Genomic DNA, 22,751 nt, shown 5'->3' on the forward strand with positions numbered 1-22,751 from the left:
GACGATTTACAGAGTTGCACATTGACCAGAGGAGGAACCTTATATCCGAGTCATCGTTCCCCACGGAGCGCTTTCGGCGACGCACACGTCAAAAGTAAGGACGCTTCATTGAAACAAACCAGTTTAAATGATACCCGCGATTATATATATTGTATATACTTTCCATCTGTAAACGAACAACATTTCCCTCATTCTAGTTCAGCATGGACCCAGATGCAGGACGGAACAGATCTCAATGTGGATAAAAGCCACCATGCACATCGATTTATTATACGAAGTGACAGCTCCGTACGTTAAGCTGCTTGATATTTAACACGGGGGGTTTTGCTCAGCTTGAACAGACACGGCGGGTTGATTCGTTCACTTTATCTCTGGAAGATGCTGAAGATGATAATCGACATGTCTGTGGTCAGGATGCGCGGTCTGTCGCGCGCTGCTGGTAAGATGTGACGTCACAACGCAACATTATTATTTCCCTTTAGTTTTATTTGGTCGTACAATGTTTTTGTTGTTGAGCTTTACAAAAGAAATGCAAGAAGACACACGAAGTATAAATGAAGTGAAGGATTTCCATATGCAAAGTATACAGTGCATGCAGAATGTAAAAAGCATGTTGGACATCATCACCTTGGAATAAAGAAATCAAGTTCAATTTTATTTATATATATATATATATGTGCATTTAAAAACAACCATGGTTGACCAAAGTTCTTCACAATGTCCAAAGGAAAATCACACACAAGCTGCACGAATACAATAGCAAAAATAATAGTAATATAATAGTATAAAAACATCACAATGTCTCCGCTCAGCCTTATATAAAAGCCAAAGAATACAGGTTTGTCTTAAAGTAATGACTTAAAATTGCCAACAGTCTGAGCAGTTCTTATGTAACCCATTCCACACATTTGATTATTTCTTAATCTGGTTCTCCGAACATCAAGAAGCATCTGATCTGAACTAAGTGCTCTTACAGGTACGTGTACATTTAAAAGCTCAGATCAATAAATAGGCGCTAGTCCACTTACGATCCTAAAGACAAATAACAAGGCAAAGTAAAGAGAAGGACAACGGATAACAAACAAACACAAGGGTAAGAAATGAAATGATATATACAGAATATAAATGAAAGTGTTTACGTCTGTATGGCTTAATTAAAGAAGGTGAAATCGAGTCCAGGTATCATTTAAATTCTTTCCGGAAGACCAGAAATAATTGCTTGTTTTTGGAGAATTTACACTTGTGTAGTAAAATTGACGAAGAAAATGTTTTAAATTCACGATAAAGCAAACATTGTTCACGTCAGAGTCATAATATCCCAAAATTATATCCTTAAAAGTTCTTAAAGTCCACTCTCAATATTCTCTTTAAGAAATGAGCTAATATCTTTCAAAAGAGTTCAATTCAGTATAATGACACGACCAAAATAAATGATAGACTGCTTCTTTGCCAACTTTACAAAATGAACAACTTGTATCTGTATCATTCTTATATTTCACCCTTCTTATATTTTATTTGAACGAAACTTCCTTTATTTTATTAGAAAGAAAATATTTATGTTGCAAAGACCAAATCTTTTTTCTGTTCAAATTGTAGGTCATACAATAGCACTAAGTCTTTGGACAACTGGGTGACCCAGACCCGCTTGACAAGAATATTTAGCATTTATAGTAAACTGTAGTATGTGTATTTGACTAATAGTTAAAAACACAATAGTTTCTAGGAAGTTTACAACAATAGTGAATACTACGAGAGGTAGTTTACTGCACATTGGCTTTTGTTTTTCTCTTCTCATGTCTTAATAAATGATTGCGAGTAAACCAAGTGAAGGAGACTTTGATTATTGCCAAACCACACCAACCCAAATCCCAGTAATATTCACACGTGGAAAAATACTGTGTTTACTATATCGCTGTAGTTAGGGCTGCTCGATTATGACACAAATCATTATTTTGGCCATAATATTGAGATCCCTATTATTTAACACGATTATTAAATTTTAAAACAACATAGAAAATAAATATACATGTTTTAAACTCTTGAATTTAACTGAAAAATAAATGTAAAGAAATAGCGCTGCTGAACCACTGTAAAGGAAAGGGTGCGCTGTGGATTTATACTACAATAATAAAAAGAGGATCCCTGCAAATTGAACGCGGCACAATAATCGTTTACTTTGAATATACAACACATAATAGAAACATTTCCATAATATACACATAGTTAACTATATTCTCAAGAGACTTATGGATGTATGCAAACTGTAGTATACTTTAACATTTACTATATTAAGAGACAGGATCTTATGTAGGATTCTTGGAGAGGTAAGAGATGTGCGTGTGTGGCTGTGTTGATACGTAGAAAATATTTTGGCACATATTTACTACGGGTAGTTTTCACAGATAGTCACTTGACTTTTTATCAGATAGCCAGTTAGTTTACTGAGCTCTCCCACATTGAGCTTGTCGGATAGAATCAACAAAATGCATGACTTCTATCTAAAAAAAGTCACCGGCATGTTTGAGTCTTTGGTCGAAAAAAGAAAAACATCTCTGTTGCACTTCAATTGACTGCATGCCTACATGGGTTACGGTTCAGTTCAGTATCGGGACCTGCCTAGTAAACACACAGTAAGTACAGTATACTGTAAAATAAAGTGAAAACCAACATGCTGATGTCAATCTTTTATCTGAACATGTAAGTCAGTCTACAGCAGATATGTATATGTGTTAGAAAATTTATTTTTAGAAATCAGCCATAACAAAGATTTGCCAGTTAATCCCTTTACTTTCTTGCATTTCAGGAAATACGTCATTGGAAAAACAAAAAACTACCGTTTACTTTAAGTCATACGTTTTTCTCAGCCAGACCTCAGACACAATTTACCTTTCCAAAAAGTTTTTTTGTATAATCCCATTTGGGTTTGTTAGAGGTCTAAAGGTATATTACAGTAAGTCATAAAAACGTCAAATGTTATTAGTGTAGTTTTATATAATTCCTCTGCTGTGTCATGATTTTACATCCTCAATCTGTCATACCATGTGATTGTGTTATCATTTACATATTAAACTGTTACATGTGGTGTTATCAGGTTGGCGGGGTCTATCTTCTGCGTCCGGTCCAAGAGTTTGTGTTGTAGGTGGAGGTCCGGCTGGATTTTACACTGCACATCAGCTGCTGAAGGTCTGTTTCTCATTACCAAACAAACGGTCACTGTTCTGAAACTCTCATGCATAAGGTTTCAACTCTCAACAGAGTTTTAGTCGGTCAGTTTTGCTGAGTGCCAGTAATCCAGTTTTTCTGTGTGACAAAAAGCTTTAAAGGAGCAGTGTGAGTCTTACTTCAGTGGAACATGGATACTTTTGAGAAATGTCTCGGTGGTTTTGAGTTCATACATGGAAGTCAATGGGGCCGGTGTTTGGTGTAACTATAAGTTATTAGTAACTGTAATCTTATTACTTTTCCCTTAAAAAAGTAAAGGAAGGGATTACTCTTATTTTGTCTGTAATTTAATTACAGTTAATTCAGATGTAATCAAACTAAATACTGTGTAATGTATACAATAGTGAAATTGACATTAAAATTCAAAGTCTAACTTTAAAATGCATCTTTCTCACATTTGTTATTCTTTAGTCAGTTAATAAGAGTACTTTATGTAACTTTATATGATTTATTTGAATGAATTAAGATGTTTCAAAGTTTCGTGTCTATCCTTGAATCTCTTAACTAATCAAAGTTGATGTAGGATATAGAAAGTCATTAATTATAAATATTTAAAAGCTTTTTGGAGAGAGTCATTTGCACAGTAATCTAATTACAAGTGTAACTAGTAATTCATTACTTTTTCAAAGTAATTTACCCAACACTTATGGGGGTCATACATTTACATTTACATTTAGTCATTTAGCAGACGCTTTTATCCAAAGCGATTTACAGATGAGGAAACATTGGAAGCAATTATTACAACATAGGCAACAAAATACATAAGTGCATCAAACTAGTCCATTAAAGCCTAAAGGGTCGGTGTTCTTTACAAATATCTTCTTTTGTGTTCTGCAGAAGAAAGAATGTCATACAGCTTTAACTGACATTTACATTTAGTCATTTGGCAGACGCTTTTATCCAAAGCGACTTACAAAGAGTTTGGAGCAATAAAAGAGCAATAGTACATTAGGTGCTAATACTATGCCATGGTGACTTTTTAACCTTTCGACTTTTGAACCCTTTTAGTGTTCAACTTCTTCATGTTTGATATGTAACAGTGACTCTGTTTGCTTCACATCTGCAGCAATATTCACATGTGTATTATTACAAGCGGCCTTCTATGTTTATTGTGATGTTAATGCATTCGCACTAATTTCAGACTCGCCAAGATGCACTTGTTGACATTTATGAACGGCTGCCCGTGCCGTTTGGACTGGTGCGGTTTGGGGTCGCCCCCGATCACCCTGAGGTTAAGGTAAAAGTCAACATAAAATGGCCATTTGACCCTTTTTAGTTTCTTAATAGATGTTGGTGTTTTAATACATTTTGTTTGAAAAAATCTCCAAACATTGTCACACAGAGACCATGTTAAACCGATGTCCTGACTCCCTGTGGTCATTAAAATCCCACGGCACTTCTCGTAAAAGAGTAGGGGTGTAACCCCGGTGTCCTGGCCAGATCCCCTCCAATGGCCCTTGTCAGTCATGGCCTTTTAATAATCCTCCACCCTCTGAATTGACTTATGCGAGTACAATAAAACCTGTGCCAGTTGGGTACATCAAGTTCTGCTTTAGGTACAATATCTCTCCTTGTTAATGTGCGTGACATTATGAAAGTAAAACAAATGGAAATCACATTGATGTTGACATGAGAGCATATGTAGGGTGTCTCTGTGACCTTTGAGCAGCAGGTTTGATTATTAATCTGATGTGAAAATATGCACAAACAGCATTCTGTATTATCATGCTGTAATGAGATATGGTGTTAAAATAGGCTTGTGATCAAAATATATGTGTGTTTGTTATGTTGACGTCTTTAACGTTTGTGTGTAATGAGAAAGGAATGAACAAAAACACATATATAATATACAAATGAATGCAAGATAAAAAGAATGCCAGTGGCGGTCGCACAGCGCCGCTGGTGATGCCATGCAGACGGAGTGGTGCGCCTATCTTAGTTATCTTAGTATCTCTGGGTCAGCTCTCCCCTTAATGCACAACATTTACAACAGACCATACAAAGCCAGAGCTGTCAATGTCATCAAAGACTGTCTACTTCAGTCTGGTTTCTGCTGTCTGTTGGCCAAACAAATTGGGTTAAGAAAAGCTTTTTCCAAAGTATAGTGCATTGATGTTTAAAATGGTCACGAATCGTGAGACCAGTGAATATGCACAACCCTCAATAGCATAAAATGTATTTATTCACTGCGATGCCAAGTCACGTGTGGTCGTTGTGTTTGGCTTTAACGTTTTCCATGAATCATTACACACCTTATGCCCAGTTTCAGTTTTTCGGAAACGTGATGACTAAATTGGACCGATTTTAATTGGTTCCAAGTCAACAATTATTCTTTTACCATTTTTCCACTGATTTACACACTCTTGTTTATGTGTTGGTGAAAATGTCCATCTTATCTGCATACACATCAGTTATTTTATGATGAAACATTATCATCATAAATATGATAACAAATATGTTTATGGTACGATGCTCACGGTGTGTTATTACAGGCACGTGGCATTTAGAAAACATTACCAGATAAATGGCCACAGACATGCCGTTGGCAACTCATTTTTCAACTTTCTTCTCTTTGCAGAATGTTATAAACACTTTCACACAGACGGCCCATCATGAGCGATGCGGTTTCCACGGTAATGTGAATGTGGGAAAAGACGTCAGTATTGAGGAGTTAAGGCAGGCCTACCACGCTGTTGTCTTGGTAAGGATGCTGCCAAATTTTGCTTCATTTATGGTCCATCCTTGGACTCTGTCCTGCACACGTGAATGAAACGCAGGAGAAGAACTTTTTTAACCCATGATGAAATTCTTCCAACGCAAACAACGTTTGGTAAATGATAAATGAAACGGTTTAGCCTCAACAATCTACATTCAATCTACATCTCCATACTCTTCGTGCATTTCAACTATTTCACTCTCATTTGTTTAATTTCTCATAAGAGATTTACAGCAGGACATATGAGTAAATTAAACAACTGAGGAAAACAACTGAGAAAGTTTTCCTCTGGCTTGGTGTCTGTGTACTGTTCTCAGAAACCAAGTCACAGATGTGGCAGCTGTTGAGCAACACTTTTTATCAGGATTTACAACATTCAAACTGTGGGATTGTTTCATCAGAAATGTATGACGCAAGTCTCATTTGACAATATGAAACCAGTTTGCTCATCATATCACATTCCATCTTTGTGGAAATTTTTTAAAAGTATTTTTGTTTCTTTGCATTGTTGTATTGCAATGTGTTGACATGTTCCTGGCGTTTGGCCAATGAAATGTCAATTAACAAGATAAACACCTTTCATCGAGAGAATGACACAACAACAAAAAGTGATGCAATAGGCCTTACCTGGAAATAATATATAAAGATTTTTTATTATATATATAAAAACATATCTATTTTATTGCATTTTGTGTTTATAAATTAAGCACATTAGTTTGTTTCTGTTAACGTTAGCTTATAGCTAATATGAACTAACTAATAAACAATACTTGGGGTGCCATTTGTTAAATCTAGTCAATTGAGCATTCACAAATAGACACTAGTTAATGCACATTGAACTAACTTTCATAACAATTAAAGCATTAAATAACATTCATGAAAATAAATAAACTAACAAAAACTATAATGCTCGTTGCTAGTTCGTGGTTTCTATTGCAACCTTATTGTAAACTGTAGAGGGAACATTTCCTTCTCACTGGTGTCGTTTCTGGGAAATGATTTACATTGTCATTGATGTTAAGCCAGAGTTTCCATCCAACAACAGCACAAGGGCTCCTAAAGGAAGTTAAAACTTTATGAATGAATGTTTTTTATTATTTATACTTATGCTTTTTGTTGTCCTTATACTACTCCAATTGATTCCATTGTTTACCTCGTCTGTAAGTCGCTTTGGTTAAAATGTAAAACCTTAAAGTCCACGCTGCTTTCCATGTGCAAATATATTTTTATTTGTCTAAATTGTTTGTGTGTGTATGTCATCTGTCTATTTCAGAGTTATGGAGCCGAAGCAAACCGTCCCGTGGGAATTCCTGGGGAAAACTTATCAGGTGTTTTTTCAGCTAAAGACTTTGTCGGCTGGTACAACGGGATTCCTGCCAATAAAGAGGTTGTGCTTTTTGTTTATCACGGCGGATCAGTCGGTAGGAATGTGTGTCTGATTTTCTTGCCACCTTTTGTTCATCTGTGTGCAGTTATGTCCTGACCTCAGCTGTGAGACGGCTGTGATTTTGGGACAGGGAAACGTGGCCCTGGACGTGGCCCGGATTCTTCTGTCCCCACTGGACATGTTGAAGGTCTGTGGGTATGTTTTATAAAAACACTGGGCAAAACATTTCAGTTTATCACAGTCCTCCAAGTTGTGTGAGAAATCAACAGCTTTAATAACAAATATTGTTAGTATGTGTAAAACTGTCATTGTTTTATCATACAATACATCAAACCAGAGGGAGTTGTTATTTCAGGAAGAGCAAAAACACTTTTCTTTATTTTAGATTTTTTTTCTACGGTTCATACATTGAATAATGGATGTTATGTGTGTTTCGAAAAGTACTGACTGTGGGGTCACATTCTGTGTGATCTTGACTTCAAACAACAAGCTGAATGTCAAAGCAAAAAGTCTCTGGACATAGTTCTGAGGAAACTTTAATTGCAAACGCCGCTAGTTTAAGTCCTGAAAGACCTCAGATTTTTTAAAGTCCGCTATTATGTTTAAAGTGCAAGGTCGGTGGTAGCGGGGCTACGCTGTAAAAGAGCAGTAGGTGGACCTCTACAGCAGCTTAATGCCATGCTCAGACTTGACAAATAAACAATAGAAATAATCGCGCTGTATCAAGATGTATATACAAACTTTGTTCACCGAACTATCTTGTTTTTGTTCATTCTACCAGTTTGTGATGTTTGCTTCAGACTAGATAATGTTCCAGCTAACATTTCCTTTGATAAACAAATTCTCTCCTTTTTTTGAAAAGATGTATAATCAATTTGTGGGATTCTGGTTGTTTGACACTATTCATTATTTCCGTCTCATTACAGAGTACAGATATTACCCAGCATGCACTGAACGCTTTAGCAGGAAGCGGCGTCCGCAGGGTCCTGATCATCGGCAGAAGAGGTCCTCTTCAAATCGCATGTACCATCAAGGTATGACAAAAGGTCATCAAAGTCGGAGGTCGCATTGATTTTGCTCATTTATATGCAACCCATTCAAATCATTAGAACAGACGGGCGACGCTGAACTTGAATGAAATAAGTTTCGCTGAGAAACCACAGATTTGTTTTTAACTCGGTGATGGAAACAAAAATAACAGACGAACTGTTATCACGTCAGTCTTCTTTTGCTTAAAGCGGATCGTCTGCTCAAAATCCCCTGGAGGTGATTGAAAAATCATTTGAGTGACAGGTGTGACTTTGGAAAGTGAACCGTTGGAACTCACTCTTGTATATTAAAGCGCTTGAGAGTAAACGTGTGATGGAAAAACTCTTCAGGGTTGACAAACGCTTTTGTGTATGAATTCAAAGGTGAAAGTGATTGTGAAATGTCTGTTTAACCCGCAGGAACTCAGAGAAATGGTGAATCTGCCAAACACCCGTGCAGAAATGCTGCTCCGTGACTTTGAGGGAATCAAAGAAACTTTAAAAGGTTTACAGAATGACACAATATTTCATACTAAAAGTATAATTCTGCATTGATTTTGTTGAACATTCGTGCTATGTTCTGCGTGATCAAAATTGGAGAGAGGCCAGTTAAGAAAATGCTGGAGTTTATTGATCAGAAGATTCAAAAATACAACAGCTGGGTTGCCTCCGACACAACGTCTTACAAAGAAAAAAGTTTTACACATTCTTATAATCTTTTCCGCCGTGTGCAATCCACTTTCTCTCTTTTGTTCTGCCTCAGCCAACCAGCTCACACTCCTTTGCTTTCTGAGCTTCTGTAAAACATCGCATAAAAACAAAAATTAAATGTAAAGGCACGTTTAAACCACAATAAAAATCCTTCAGTTTGCCATGTTATATAAGTGTCTGGAGAACGTTTACTGTAATGAAGGTTGGCTGAGAGGATTTTATTTCCATGTGGTGAAGCTTTTAGGTCCAGGACACGTAAACTGCATTAAATATAAATATGATATAAATATATTTTTATGAACGCAGTTATCTCAGATTCATTTTTCCTCTTTAGTTACAGACAAACTATTTAGTTTATGACATATCGCTTATTGCTCTGAACTCTTTGTAAGTCGCTTTGGATAAAAGCATCCGCTAAATGACCAAATGTAAATGTGGTTAAGTATACGCTCTTAAAAATAATGTTGTTTAAAAGGCTGTTCACAGCGATGCCACAAAAGAAGCATTTTAGGTTCCACCAAGAAGCATTCAGTCAAAGGGTCTTTAAAGAAGCATCTCTGTCTTACATTTTTATAATCTGAAGAACCTTTTTTGTGAGACAGAAAGGTTCTCAAAGGTTCTTTATGGAACCAAAAGGTTCTTCCGTAGCATCAAACTTTTAAAGCAATTTATAGTGTTTATTTTTCGTTTATCACCTCAGTTACCAAATATCCTCAAAACAAAGCCGAAAGAAGGTTTTGTCATGTAATTACTTTTTATTCTGAAACGATTTCTAAAGTAAAACACATGTTGGTTAACTAGAGGCATCTGATCTGCATTAGTGGTCGAGAAACATGTTGACTTGTTTTCAGTTATGATACTTTGTGGACTTACTAAATAAATTAATTTCATTGATTATATATGAGAAGAAACAGGGTTCTCCAATGATTGTTTTGTCCTATATGAAAATTTCCCTGAAACAACAAATGTGTGTGTGTGTGCATGTGTGCGCGGTAGACCTCCCAAGGCCAAGGAAAAGACTGACTGAGTTGTTGATGAAAGCGGTGAATGGAGGACATGATAAAGCTGAGAAGTCCTGGAGCTTCCGCTTCTGTCGGAGTCCCGTGGAGATTCTTGCCGGGGCTGATGGGAAACGAGCCGCAGGAATCCGATTGGCTCTCAATGAACTCGAGGTAAAAGTAGATGCTGTGCGTTTAATACATAAAATAATACTGATGATTTTTGCAGGATATCCATCCGTTGTGCTCATTAAAGTTAGAATCGTGTAGAAAGACCATGTTTCTATATTTACAAGTTAAATATATTTTGTAGACAGTTGCCATTGTAAATGCATCTTTTCAAGGTATATTCAGGATCATACAATATCAGTAAATGATTCGCAACAAATCAGGTCAAAGTACAATCACCTAACGTAGAGTCGGGTCTGAATAAAGGTTTCCATCTGGTTAAACGTCAACGGTCCTCTCCTTTCACTCTTTCATCACCGACCAGGACACATTCCAATACTCTCCCCTGGGCTTCAAAGGGGTCCTTGTGGGGAGGACTGGGCTGTGTCCTAAGGTTAGAAAAGGCTCATTACATTGGATCGCCCACCCTGGAGCGGCGTGATGCCCTCGGTGTTAAAACAACTGTGCACGGAGGAAAGTGCGCTCGCTCTAGTTTGTTCATCTTCTCGGGACCTGTCTCTCCCCTTGCTTCGGGTAAGCTCGTTCTACCTTCGTCAGCCAATCCGGTTCTCAGGAAGAATCCAACGGACTCACCCGCTCACTTTAAACCCATCAGGACTCTGAAACCTTCTTCATCGTGCACCAGAACTTGTCCAGCACACCTAAAACCCAATGCAAGCATCTGATCTATTTCTAAATAGCTGCGTTTTGCCCCTTTTTAAATAAGGAGATTGTCCTGGACGGTTTATGCAGGTGTGAATAGTTGATGTAATACTGCCATTCTTTACTTTGTCTATTTCTTTCATTCTTTACTGCTTTAACGTTTCACGTGTGTTTGCTTAGTGTTCGTTATTTGTTAGTTAGTTGGGTTGTTTCCCCCTTTATGTAGTCAATAAACCCGCATAATAAAACCTCTGTGTTTATTGATCACATCTTAACGTCATTTAAGCGGCTTGATTTCGTTACGAGTTCTGAAGTGATACTGTACTACAGTAAGAGTATTGTTTTCCAAGGCCAGGAAGGTGATATAGAGTTAATATACAATCTGCTGGTCACCCGCTAGACAAGTGCATTTATCGATTCTGCTAAATTCATAGTTTCCTGAGATAGACTACAATAAGGACGTTTGTTTGCAGACTTGACAAATCTGAGCTCAGTTTGACACGTTGTTGACATCTCTTCTCAATTCTCGATTTTTTTCTCATGTGAAAATCTGTGACGCAGATGATGCTTTCTCTCTGTTTAATCTCATTGTTATTTTGGAGACACGTGGAATATAAAAAAACGTTCATTTGTTTATTGTTCTTCCACAATGAATGCAGGACAATAGAGAACATGGCAAACATGAGCCACGTGCACAATAGAAGCCACAACAAAACATTCAAGTTATTTTTACCTTTAACCACCCATGGAACCATGGAAACGCTCCATTTGTCTTTATCTCATTTCCTGTAATCGCTGTTGTTAAAACAGAAAATGAAACATGATGACCGTAGTGTTTTGGTTGACCGATTCAAACACTTTACTCAAGACTTTCATTGTCTTGGGTAGAGTTCTTAACATTTGACCGAATGTGGTTCTGATGACCTTTAACATCTTTCCAGACACAATCTTGTTTTGTTTTTGTCAAATGTATCATTTTTTAAATATTACGCCTACTTTGGGTTTAATTTATTTTTAAGTTTTCCAGATGTTAAACTGTCTTTATTCATTTTCCTGTAAATGCTTTTAGTGCCTTAACTCAAACCTATTCAAGGCGTCTATTTTATGCAATTTAAATTAATATGAAGGTTTTAGTAGTAATGGTTTTAGTAAACTGTGATAACAGTGGCCAAGACGCATGAAAATGTTATTAAAAATTATGAGGATTTCATCGAATATTACATTTCGAACCCTTTGTAAATTCATGTGCGAACATTAGTTTTGTTTACGAGTAAATTTGAACTTGCAGTATTGTTTTTTGTGTATAACTGGTGTTATTATTCAATTCAATTAAACTTTATTTATATAGCGCTTTTCACAATTTGCATTGTTCCAAAGCAGCTTTACAAAAATAAATCCAAAAAAAGGGTAAAACACGCTACATGGTGTTTTATATAATAAATTCTATTATTCAAATAAATAATATCTAATGTCAGCATCTCCCGGTGGTTTATTATTCAGTTTGATGATGTGACTGTTATTCTAAACTGTGTAATAATGCAGAAGTCTGGAGTGCTTTCATCTGACCTGAATCTAGTAACCTTTCCATAGATGTTATTTATTGGTTAGTTGAACCATATTGAAAAACTGACCTTTTATCGCAGGTTCAGATAGATTCATAGTATAATATAAGTGTATAATGTAAACTATAGTGTAAAGGAGTCTTGTGTGTTTTCGGGGAGATGTGACGTGTGTGTGTTTTTCAGGGTTCGAGAGAGAACGCACGGGCCGTACCCACAGATCAGCTGGAGGATGTGGACTGTGGTCTGATCATCAGCAGTATCGGATATAAAAGCATTCCAATAGACCCCGCGGTGCCCTTTGACCCCTGCAGGTCTGTCGTGCCCAATGACATGGGAAGAGTTCAGGACACACCAGGTGGAAATCCCCAACACAATAAAACGCACCCATTATAACACAAAGAGCACGCAATATTAATTCAGTTCACAGACGTTTTGTCACACCCCTATACATATTTACCATGATTTTATTATAGTAAACAGGGTAGTGATCAAGTTTTTGCTTTGGTGGAATGATTAGCATTCCTCAAAACACAACATGTGATTGTAAAACTATTTCTCATTTGTGCTTACCAGGGTAAACCATGGTTCATTTTTATAAGGACCCGAATCGAAACCATCTTAAGCTCACATGATAACACAATCAGCCAAGTGCACGATAGAAGCCACAACAGAACACACGATACAGATTATGAGTTTACAAGCGATTCAAGTTATATTTCCCGTAAACCACACCTGGAACTATTGTTCTTGCATTTGGTGTATTTTTACATGAAACACTTGTTTGTCTTTATCTCATTTCCTGTAATCGCTGTTGTTAAAACAGAAAATGAAACATGATGACCATTCAAATACTGGTCAGTCTGTATATGTGTCTTTTTGTTTGCAACAGAAAGACTTTTATTGTCTTGGGTAGAGTTCTTAACATTTGACCGAATGTGGTTCTGATGACCTTTAACATCTTTCCAGACACAAACTTGTTTTGTTTTTGTCAAATGTATCATTTTTTTACTGAGCATTGTTATTACTTTAGGTTAAATTTATTTGTACGTTTTCTAGATGTTTGTCCGGATGTACATATTCAGATGCACGCAGGACTGGACCGGGATAGTGTATGTTAACGTAAAATGTTAAAACAAATATGAGAGGGAAGATAAAAATGTTCTTTTTAACTTTTGGGTTACCCCTCAAAACATTTGCGTTCCCCCGAGAAACCTCGCAAACATATTTGTGTTATCTCTCAAAACATCCCGCAAGTTTGGACAAACACTTCATGTTAAATGTCCCGCTGGTCAGTTTTACTACACATGTGATGGTTAAACTATTGCTCATTTGTGCTTACCGTGGTTTGTCTATGAATAAACAGAAAATACACCGTTACAAAGGTCTTCCATGGTTAATTTATATAAGGCCGCGAATCGAAGCTGCTAAATAATCAACTTTGGCGGGTAAAATGTGTTTTTAAAACAATCGGTGTGACATTTTCATCCAAACATTTTCTTATTTGTAATGAAGTTCAGAGCGTCTTGTTTCGTTTTTTGAATTGTAGTAACAGTCTCAAGTCAAACACTTTTAGTTTTAGCTTGCTGTGGGACGTATATTTGGTTTGGCTTCAGGACTTTATTTGTGTTTTGTTTAATGTCGTATGTCTTTTTGGCAGGCCTGTACTGCAGCGGCTGGGTCAAACGCGGACCAACGGGAGTGATCGGCACAACCATGAATGACAGTTTTGATACGGCACGTGTTTTACTGCAGGATATGGAGACGGGGGAGCTGGACCTGTCGATCAAGAAACCGGGCGCACAGGCCATATCTGCTCTTCTACAAACACGAGGTCACGCAAGTACACACACGCCCTATTTTAATCCCTCCTACAGTCGTATTTTTACCCCGCCACCCTCGCACCCTTATTCTAATTCTGTTGGTGTGTTTTTGTGCTATTGAGCCACGACATGATTTGTAGTACAAGTTCAACCTGCCTCAAGGGAAATGTTTGCTGTGAGAACCTCAAACTGGTTGTGTTGGGGGGAAAACCATCTCATCGCAAACGTCTGATTTCATCACAGGTGTGAGAACGGTTTTATTTTCCGAGTGGGAGAAAATCAACGCCGAGGAGGAGCGGAGAGGAAAACTCCACGGAAAACCCAGGGAGAAACTTCTAGACGTAGAGGAGATGCTAGAAATTGCCTGGTTGTAAAATCAGTGGCGCCTGGACTCAGTTTGATCTGTTTGAACGGACTCCCAGAATCTTTGGCTGAAGGACACAGTCAGTGGCCTTTAGGACAGACCCAAAGGTCCCAAGGGTAAAACCACTCATGCCTTTTGTTTGCAGAGAAATAAAGGTTCTTTCCCTGTTTGCACATCCTCGTGTTTTATAAGCTCATATAATAATTGCAACAGAAAGGATGTTTTGTGCTTCATCCTCCGTGTAGCATGTGGTCACAGTGTGCTTTATTTGATTGAAAGCGCAGCGTCATCGTTGTGTGTCACATGACCAGGGTTGCCAGATCTGCATAAAAAAGCAGCCTAAAGCAAGATTCGCTTAATAGGACTAGTTGGTATAATCCCACTATTTACAGTTGAATTGCCCAATTGGACAGGGTGGCCGCGGATCCTTAAAAAGTCTTAAATAAAAAAATTCTAATATAAGGCCTTAAAAGGCATTAAAATGTCTTAAATTCAGATTCGACAGGTATTCAATTTTTTTTGGTCGACGGACCCAATGATTCTTTCTTTTCTCGCCGTTACGTTACTGCGTCATCCGTTAAGTTAGGTCACGCACACAAGCAGGTTGCGCTACAGCTATTGCTAACGTTTGCTGGCACGCGCATAGCTGATAGAGATGGGCAAATGCAAATTTAATCATAAATGGCTCGAGAACGATGACTTCTCGTGGTGGTTGAGATCGGTACCTGGTAATGACTACGAGGCAAACTGTACCGTTTGTCTGAGGTGTTTTTAACTCGGTACAATGGGCGTTAAGGTGGTGGAATCGCACGCACAGAGTGCAAAGCACAAGCAATATGCAAGAGACCGCCAGCAGTCATCAATTCGAAGTTTTTGTTCCACTCATCCCAGTACTAGTGAGGATGTTGAAAATTCACTGCCTACAACCACGGCGGCATCTGACCTCAGATCAAATTTTGGCACGACGCCAACACTCAGTGCTGAGGTAATTTGGGTGCTGCGGACCGTAACAAGCCACCACTCTTTCAGGTCAAATGAGGGGATCGATGAAATCTTTAAAGCTATGTTTCCGGACTCGGGGCTTGTACAGACATTTACGTGTGGTAAAGACAAGACAAGATATGTTGCTAAGTTTGGTTTGGCACCATATATTAAAAAAGAACTTATCGCTGAGGTCAACAGATGCGGTCCCTTTGTGATCATGTTCGACGAAACCTTGAACCAGACAACTAAAAGCAAGCAGCTGGACTTACATAATCGGTAGGCTATTGGTTAAATGACCATGTTCAGTAAAGATTTTTTGGATCTCAGTTCATGGGCCATGCCACTGCACAGGACCTACTTCATCACTTCAAAGTAATGGTGAGGTCACCGTAGTTTGTGTTACTCCACACAGTGTTCATAGACACTGTTAAGATTTTGAATCAGAATTAGCATCTTTACACTTCTTATATAAGTGATTAAATACCCTAAATAATTAGTTCTTAGTTATGTTCCAGCTCTTCTATATCTTTAAATTTCTTTTGGTGGACTTGGCAACCCAGCGCATCACCTTTGTGGTCATGAACACAGAAAGTCTCACAGGTTCAAGAAAGCTGTCTTTTTTGGTGTTACTCCTTTAAAAAAGTAGTTTTTTATCCTATTTTGCTAAATATTATGAGTGAGGCCTTTATTTTTGAATATGCATACAGGATTTTTATAGCTTTTTAAGGGATGTAAATGTATTTCAGTGAATCGAGTAACCGGAGATTATAATCATCACTACTGTTTCCTGTAAGCACTGATTCCACTGCTACAGGTCAAACTAGCTGAAGATATTCAAGATATCTGACGTCACATCCTGTTTTCATTGCTTCTTGAAAAGCTGTTTTTGCTTGTTGATTTTTTATAAACTTATTTATTGTTGAATGAAAATGGGATGAGGCTTTCGTGCAGATAAACACTGAGGCTGCGTCTGAAATCTGAAAGACAGTACGTGCTGAAATTGAATTGCCCATCGGACTTTAAACAGTACGTTCTATATAGTATGAGTGGAAGTAGTAGGAATACTACATACTGCGTCCGCCATGTTTTATGGTACTGTGACCCGCTCTTTGACCTATGACGTATTAATAACAACCTATACGTGAGCGTTGATAAAAACATAATTAAGTCTTAAGATAATCATTTATTGGCAATTACATTAAAGTTTTCCGCTACATTTATTTGATTTGCTTTTGAAATTTGACCGTTGCACAGCTCCCGTGGCATCATGGGATAGATAAGTTTCCATCTGATCCACACTTGGTAGAAGTAGTTGACTATCTGGGTATTTTTCACCTACTGTTTTTTGCATACTGAGGTTTGTACTCTTTTTCACCAATTCAATAAGTAGGCGATTTCAGACGCAGCCTGAGTGTTGGTGAGAATCTAAAATTGTAGATTTTCCAAGCTAAGTAAAAATATAATAGAAGTAATGTAAAATGTGTTCTCAAAACAATCGGTGTGAGATTTTCATCCAAACATTTTCTTATTTGTAATGAAGTTCAGAGCGTCTTGTTTCGTTGTTGAATTGTAGTAACAGTCTCAAGTCAAACACTTTTAGTTTTAGATTGCTAAAATAGTAGATTTTCCAAGCTAGGTAAAATATAATAGAAAAATAGTGTAAAATGCACATCACACATTTATATAGTAAATGTAACTTTGAGTTTATTTTTCTTATCACATTGGCAGATTCTTTATATATTCTAGGCACTATTTTAATCTTTTTAGAAGACAAGGCTTAAGATCTTTATACTTTGTCCTTTTGCTTCTCAAGACATATTATTCGTATGAAACGCCAGCATCTCTCGGACTGTGCCAAACACAATTCCGCTCTACATTGATGCAAATACGAAAAGTATGTTATTTAAGATGACTTGATGTATTACAAATAAGAAAATAATCTCTACAATGTCTGTTATCTTTTACATGGTGATGTATTTCAAAATGTCTCTGATAAGTTATTTTCCTGAGTTGTTTTGGCTGCCGTTATTTACAGGGCTGTCTGAAATTTGTTGTTTCCAACAACATATCCGTTCATTGAAATTAACTAATTTTATATATATTTTTATTTCATACCTGCAGTCTAATCTACGACCGGACTTTCCACAAAACTCTTACACAGAAAAAAGGAAGTTGAGGCAGGAAAGGATATGATGCAATGACCAATCTCTTTCCTTGATGTCACTTTGTTTTTAGGGATGTTAATCTTATAATGATCTCATATTGTAAATAAAGTGCCCATGCAGTTAAACAAAGTTGCACAATATGAAACGCAAAGCAGCAACTCTACCCTGTTTTTTTTGTTTTGTTTACATAGACGCTCTTAAAGTTTTCACGTTGATAAACCCATGTGTAAGACCTTTTCATCAGTGGAACACAAAAGAGGATATTTTTTGTTCGTTCAGTGGAAGTCAACCGGATGTTCTGTCCCATTAAACCCAAAGTATTCTTCAGTGTTATACTGCAAACTTTCACCACCAGCTGCACCAGATATGTGAAGGAGTCACATCAGTTTCAACATCAGTTTCACAGATGCTCAATGAAAGTCCGGGCGATTCCAAACCCAGGGGTGGACAGTCTCTGGAGAACTTTACACAATCACATCGAAGCAAAGTCTTGAGAATTGAAAATCACATATAAGAGCCATTTATTACAGTTGGAGCAAAAACAAAACGTGGTCTCAATTATGACACATCACACAGAATGTGAAATTTTTATTTTCCAGACTTAACTCCAGCAGGATGTAATAAATGTAATCTTTATTTACACACACTATCAGATCCTTTAATCTTTGTTGTGTCATCCACGTGTTGCATGAGTAATTCTCTTCCTGTAGACCAGTCTGAGGGTATTTGACGGATTCCAGACAGTGGAGTTAAAGTTCAGTATTTAAGTGAACCGCTTGTTTCAAAAGCCATATTATATTTTTTCTGGTTTAGAGGTAAATTCTTCCACGTTTCCTGAACGAAAACCCATTTGCTGGGTGACTCGCACAAAAGTCTTACTGTCACTTTTCGTTTTTTTCAGTACTTAAATCAGTTGCTTGTGGTACTTTGTGTGGCATGACACTGACATATGGGCACATTCAGTGGCACAAGTTTATTAGAAAATGAAGCAAACTTCTGTTTCAACAATACAGCGAACACATTAAACATGTGCGTATTTAATAAATTCCATATGTGTCTTCCGTTCCGTTTCTGTAGCGGTCGAGATATCTGAGAGGTTGTCCTTGAGGGTATTTCTTCTGGGGTGGGTGATACACTGGTGGTCTTTCATATTCAAACACAGGCTCTCTCATATCTGTAAATAAAACCAAAAGTAAAATCAGCAGCAGTCAGTTCTTCTGTCATAAAAGATTCATTTTTTTCCATGTTTAATAAATCAACTTTAGTCTTGGAATCATCAGACTTTGCTCCTGAATAGAAGAAGGGATGAAATCCTTACTGAAAAACTGATGAAATGTGTCTGTAACCGACTTGTCCCACTGACTCTGATAGAACGCCAGACCGGCGGGAGTAATGACATCCTGATGTTTCCTGTAGAAATCTAATGTTCGGAAAGTTCGCTGCTTCAGACAATAACTGCAACCACAAACAACAGTCAATTATGATTGTAGCAGATGTTGAAACATCTTTCGAAATGACGTTGTATAAAACCATTACCGTTTACAGATCAAAATAAAGATAAAACTCCTTATCTCACCAGGGTGTGGGTCGCTGCTCGGTGCTGAAATCCACCGGGACATCTTGTTTAAACAGGGTGAAGATAAATCTGTGAAAGCCTGTTCCTTTGGCAGGAAATGGACCGATGTAAGGACAAATCTCTTCTCCTGACATCACCGCCTTCCCAGGGATATTCCCACTGTGATCAGGTTTAAGAAAATAGATACTTTCACCGCAAAAATGAACTTTCTGGTTTAGAGTAAAAATATACACAAATTATTAAATCAAGATTTAATTAAGATGTGTATTTGGCAAGCAAAATAATGAAAGATATGAAGTTTTGTTTTAAGCATAAGACAAGATATATTTTACCTGGATACGGCAAAACACATTAAGTACTTAATAAAGAGATGCAACTTTTTGGTGAACTACAATAGCAAACATCAATATTAATAGAAATATTTCCAATGAACACATGTACAGTAAATGTGTTGCAGTTTCAAAAGGTTAACATTCGGGCTAGAAAATGTATAGAAATTTTAGAAAAATTGCAAATATCCACATCGCACTGGGTTTGCAATAATGAATGTTTTTGTTAAATTAGATTTTTTGACAACATTCAAAAAGTTACTTAAACCCTTAAAAAATGAAACTCTCTGTAAGTCTCTAAATGAAATTGTAATATTTGGGGCTTTTCTTTGACAGGACAGTAAAGATTTCGACAGGAAGGTCCGGGGTGGGATTGTGAATCAACGAGATAAAAATCAATGAGAGAGACAAAGCTCTGCTCTGTTTTTGATTATATATATATATACTAAACCAAGTGACACCGTCAGATGTACTGCGACATTAAAACGTGATTGTTGACTTTCAGAAGTTGCAATGCTTTCACTTCCCAGAAAGAATGTGAGGCATTAAACATGTATATCTGAAACATTACAGATCAAGGTTCAGCTTGAGGTGTGTATAAATAAACATATTTACTGGTACACGTTAAGTAGATCAGATAAGATGATACTCACACCAGCCAGTGAAGATACTCCTGCTCACCATCCATCAGGTGTTCATCTGCACAGAACAAACACGAATCTTACTCTCTGTCTCCCTCTTGTGAATCACTTGAGTAGTCTACTCATTTCCAGACCGCAGAACATTGTTTTCAACCGGAGACTCGGGTGTTTTAATATTTATCTATTTAAAAATCTGTATTTAAATTTCACATCGTAAGATCTGCGTGATATTTTTGTTGTACCTGGGCTGGTTAGTAACAGCGTCCAGAGAGAATTCTCCTCCGCTTCATAACTGATCTGAGGTGCCTGTGCTGCCTGAAAAGACACAAATCAGACCACAAATCAAAGTTTGTTTGTTTCAAACAACCAAAAATATGCATGTTAGCTGCTTGGACTGACTCACCTGAGTTGGCGTTAAGTGATTCCCATAATGCACCACTGCATCGCTGTTGTCTCCGTACGCCACACGCAGCATCACCCGAGGCACAAAATACGCCATGGGGAACAGATCTTTATAGACACCGTAGTGTTCAGCGAGCCTCTGGATGTGGTACGGCCCGTTCGACTTCTCCCATTCTGCTTTTACTTTGTCCAGGGATATTCGAACTGGAAGCCAGAAAAGGAGACATCAAACTCATGCACCTGTTTGAACCCCACTGCGTGACCATGAAAAGCTTTTTTTTTTATTTTTCTACAGTATGAGAATATTGGTGGAGTCACTCACAGTCACGCAGTCGATCGGCTCTTTCCAGCTCAGGGTTCCTCTTGTTCTCCATCATCAACCTTTTCCTCTCTCTCATCTCCGTCTTTCTGGACAGACGCTGATACGGGAGACCAATGTTAATTGGCTTAACGGCTGCTCAGACACAATAAAAAATAAGACACGAGTTACATACAGGATTATACAGTGTTATGTTTAATGTTTCTTCATGTCTTTTCTCCCATGGATTTACCTTCCTTCGTTTCTTCCTCTCTGTGTTTCCTATAGGTCCTCCACCACACCTCCTTCCGGTCAGCCTCCTCCACTGCTGTCACATAGCGCGTGTAACTGCGATATTTCTCCAGAGAGTCCAGCTGACCACAGTCAATGTCCTCATTCGGCATCGGACCCAGAGGAGGGGACCGGTGACCCAAAACAGCTGCGGATCATTCGAAGACGCAATAAATAATAGCAACAATACACTATTGTTTGTGTTACTTTTTAGATGAGACAGACAGAAACAAGATACACGTTTTCTATAAATACTACTGATAGTCATTTCATTATGCACCACGAGATGAGCAAAGAAATGAATCCTCTCTTTCAGCTGGTCCAGAGCTTCAGTCCGGACATCTGCTGATGCTCCCAACAATACTGACAGAATCACACTCAACCAAATTACCGCTCGCTGGGAAACCCAAACAAAGTGAAATGCAATGCTGTTGGGCACTAAACAGAGAATACAGTATGGCAGACTATCTGTACAGATAAGAAAATTAGTTTGACAGGACGTTGACAGGACACAAACTCACTATAGAGACAAACATGGCTGCCACAGGACCAGAGACTGTGTCCACATCATGTGATCTCAACAAATTTGAGACGGAACTCCACTTCAAAGCTATACATACATCCATAAGTCTCTTGAGAATATAGTTTACTATGTATATATTATGGAAATGTGTGTACAATTGTCTTTATTTATCGTATATTGTTGTTTATTTATATTGTACATTTTCCATATCTTGTTGCTTGTACTGCCATGGCACGGAGTCTAAGAATTTCACCATCGGTACACTTGTGTACATGACGTGTGACAATAAACAGATTTAATTTGATTTATACGGTCAATGCTTTATGGAAAGATCAAGTCCACACACCAGACGTTTGAAAGTCTTTAAAACGATCAGAAACTTGCGTATCTTTTAGGAGAACACAAGGACTGCTGCGTGTCACGGCAAAAGAGAAAACTATCAATCTGCCCTGACCTGATGCTTCCTATATATGAAGAGTGCGGTTACAAAATGGTAAAAATCACCTTTTTTATCATGTGATCGTGTTTTATTGTGTATTTTTGTGTTATTACGACTTAAATCAAAAACAACCAACTGCAGTTTGATTGATATTCATCAGAAAGCAGAGTAAAACATTATATGTACATTACACCATATATAACTGTTTATGACATAGTTCTGATCGTTAAATGTACATTTGGCTTTTGTAAATCTTAGTTTGAACTACACTTCTGTTTGCATATATTTACAAATATTATAAACCACTTGCACATCACACTTCATTTATTTTATTGCTGTAGTTATCTTCCTTCTCGTTTGTATACATACATGCACTATAGCTGCATACGATACGAATGTGCATTTTGTCACGCCAATAAAGCACAATTACATTAAATCTATATATAAATAAAGAGACGGACGGA

The 22,751-nt window shown here is 37.5% G+C and overlaps 2 protein-coding genes across 3 annotated transcripts in view; one reads left to right on the forward strand and one right to left on the reverse strand.

Annotated features, from left to right (window-relative positions):
* Nucleotides 1–18,433, forward strand: fdxr (ferredoxin reductase). Of its 2 annotated transcripts, XR_013787759.1 has the most exons (14): nt 1–94; nt 198–439; nt 3,092–3,183; nt 4,364–4,459; nt 5,801–5,923; nt 7,212–7,325; nt 7,411–7,512; nt 8,252–8,359; nt 8,774–8,858; nt 10,061–10,236; nt 12,639–12,810; nt 14,113–14,286; nt 14,519–14,755; nt 17,745–18,433. XR_013787759.1 is itself a non-coding variant. In XM_079476492.1 (13 exons), exons 2-13 carry the CDS (start codon nt 379–381, stop codon nt 14,647–14,649), a joined length of 1,434 nt encoding a protein of 477 aa, XP_079332618.1. In that variant the 5' UTR covers nt 1–94; nt 198–378; the 3' UTR covers nt 14,650–14,813. The 2 variants fall into 2 exon arrangements, 1 of the variants encoding a protein (XP_079332618.1); XM_079476492.1 differs by lacking the exon at nt 17,745–18,433 and having other exon boundaries at nt 14,519–14,813.
* The window catches only part of mrpl38 (mitochondrial ribosomal protein L38), a 4,805-nt gene continuing 334 nt past the window's right edge, over nt 18,281–22,751 (reverse strand). Inside the window, exons 2-9 of the mRNA XM_079476493.1 lie at nt 21,288–21,473; nt 21,059–21,190; nt 20,738–20,940; nt 20,577–20,649; nt 20,347–20,392; nt 19,365–19,523; nt 19,107–19,243; nt 18,281–18,962 (exon numbers count right to left, since the gene is read on the reverse strand). Coding sequence (XP_079332619.1) covers nt 18,826–18,962; nt 19,107–19,243; nt 19,365–19,523; nt 20,347–20,392; nt 20,577–20,649; nt 20,738–20,940; nt 21,059–21,190; nt 21,288–21,473 — 1,073 coding nt within the window. The 3' untranslated portion in view covers nt 18,281–18,825. The remainder of the gene's footprint in view (nt 18,963–19,106; nt 19,244–19,364; nt 19,524–20,346; nt 20,393–20,576; nt 20,650–20,737; nt 20,941–21,058; nt 21,191–21,287; nt 21,474–22,751) is intronic.

This window comes from Barbatula barbatula (assembly GCF_947034865.1).
Source record: "Barbatula barbatula genome assembly, chromosome: 16".
NCBI classification, from domain to species: Eukaryota; Metazoa; Chordata; class Actinopteri; order Cypriniformes; family Nemacheilidae; genus Barbatula; species Barbatula barbatula.

Coding starts and splice junctions, on each gene's coding strand:
- fdxr (XM_079476492.1), top strand. CDS start 379: ATGCTGAAGATGATAATCGACATGTCTGTGGTCAGGATGCGCGGTCTG. Junction 8,859..10,060: donor AATCAAAGAAACTTTAAAAG/GTTTACAGAATG, acceptor TGTGCGCGGTAG/ACCTCCCAAGGCCAAGGAAA. Junction 12,811..14,112: donor AAGAGTTCAGGACACACCAG/GTGGAAATCCCC, acceptor TCTTTTTGGCAG/GCCTGTACTGCAGCGGCTGG.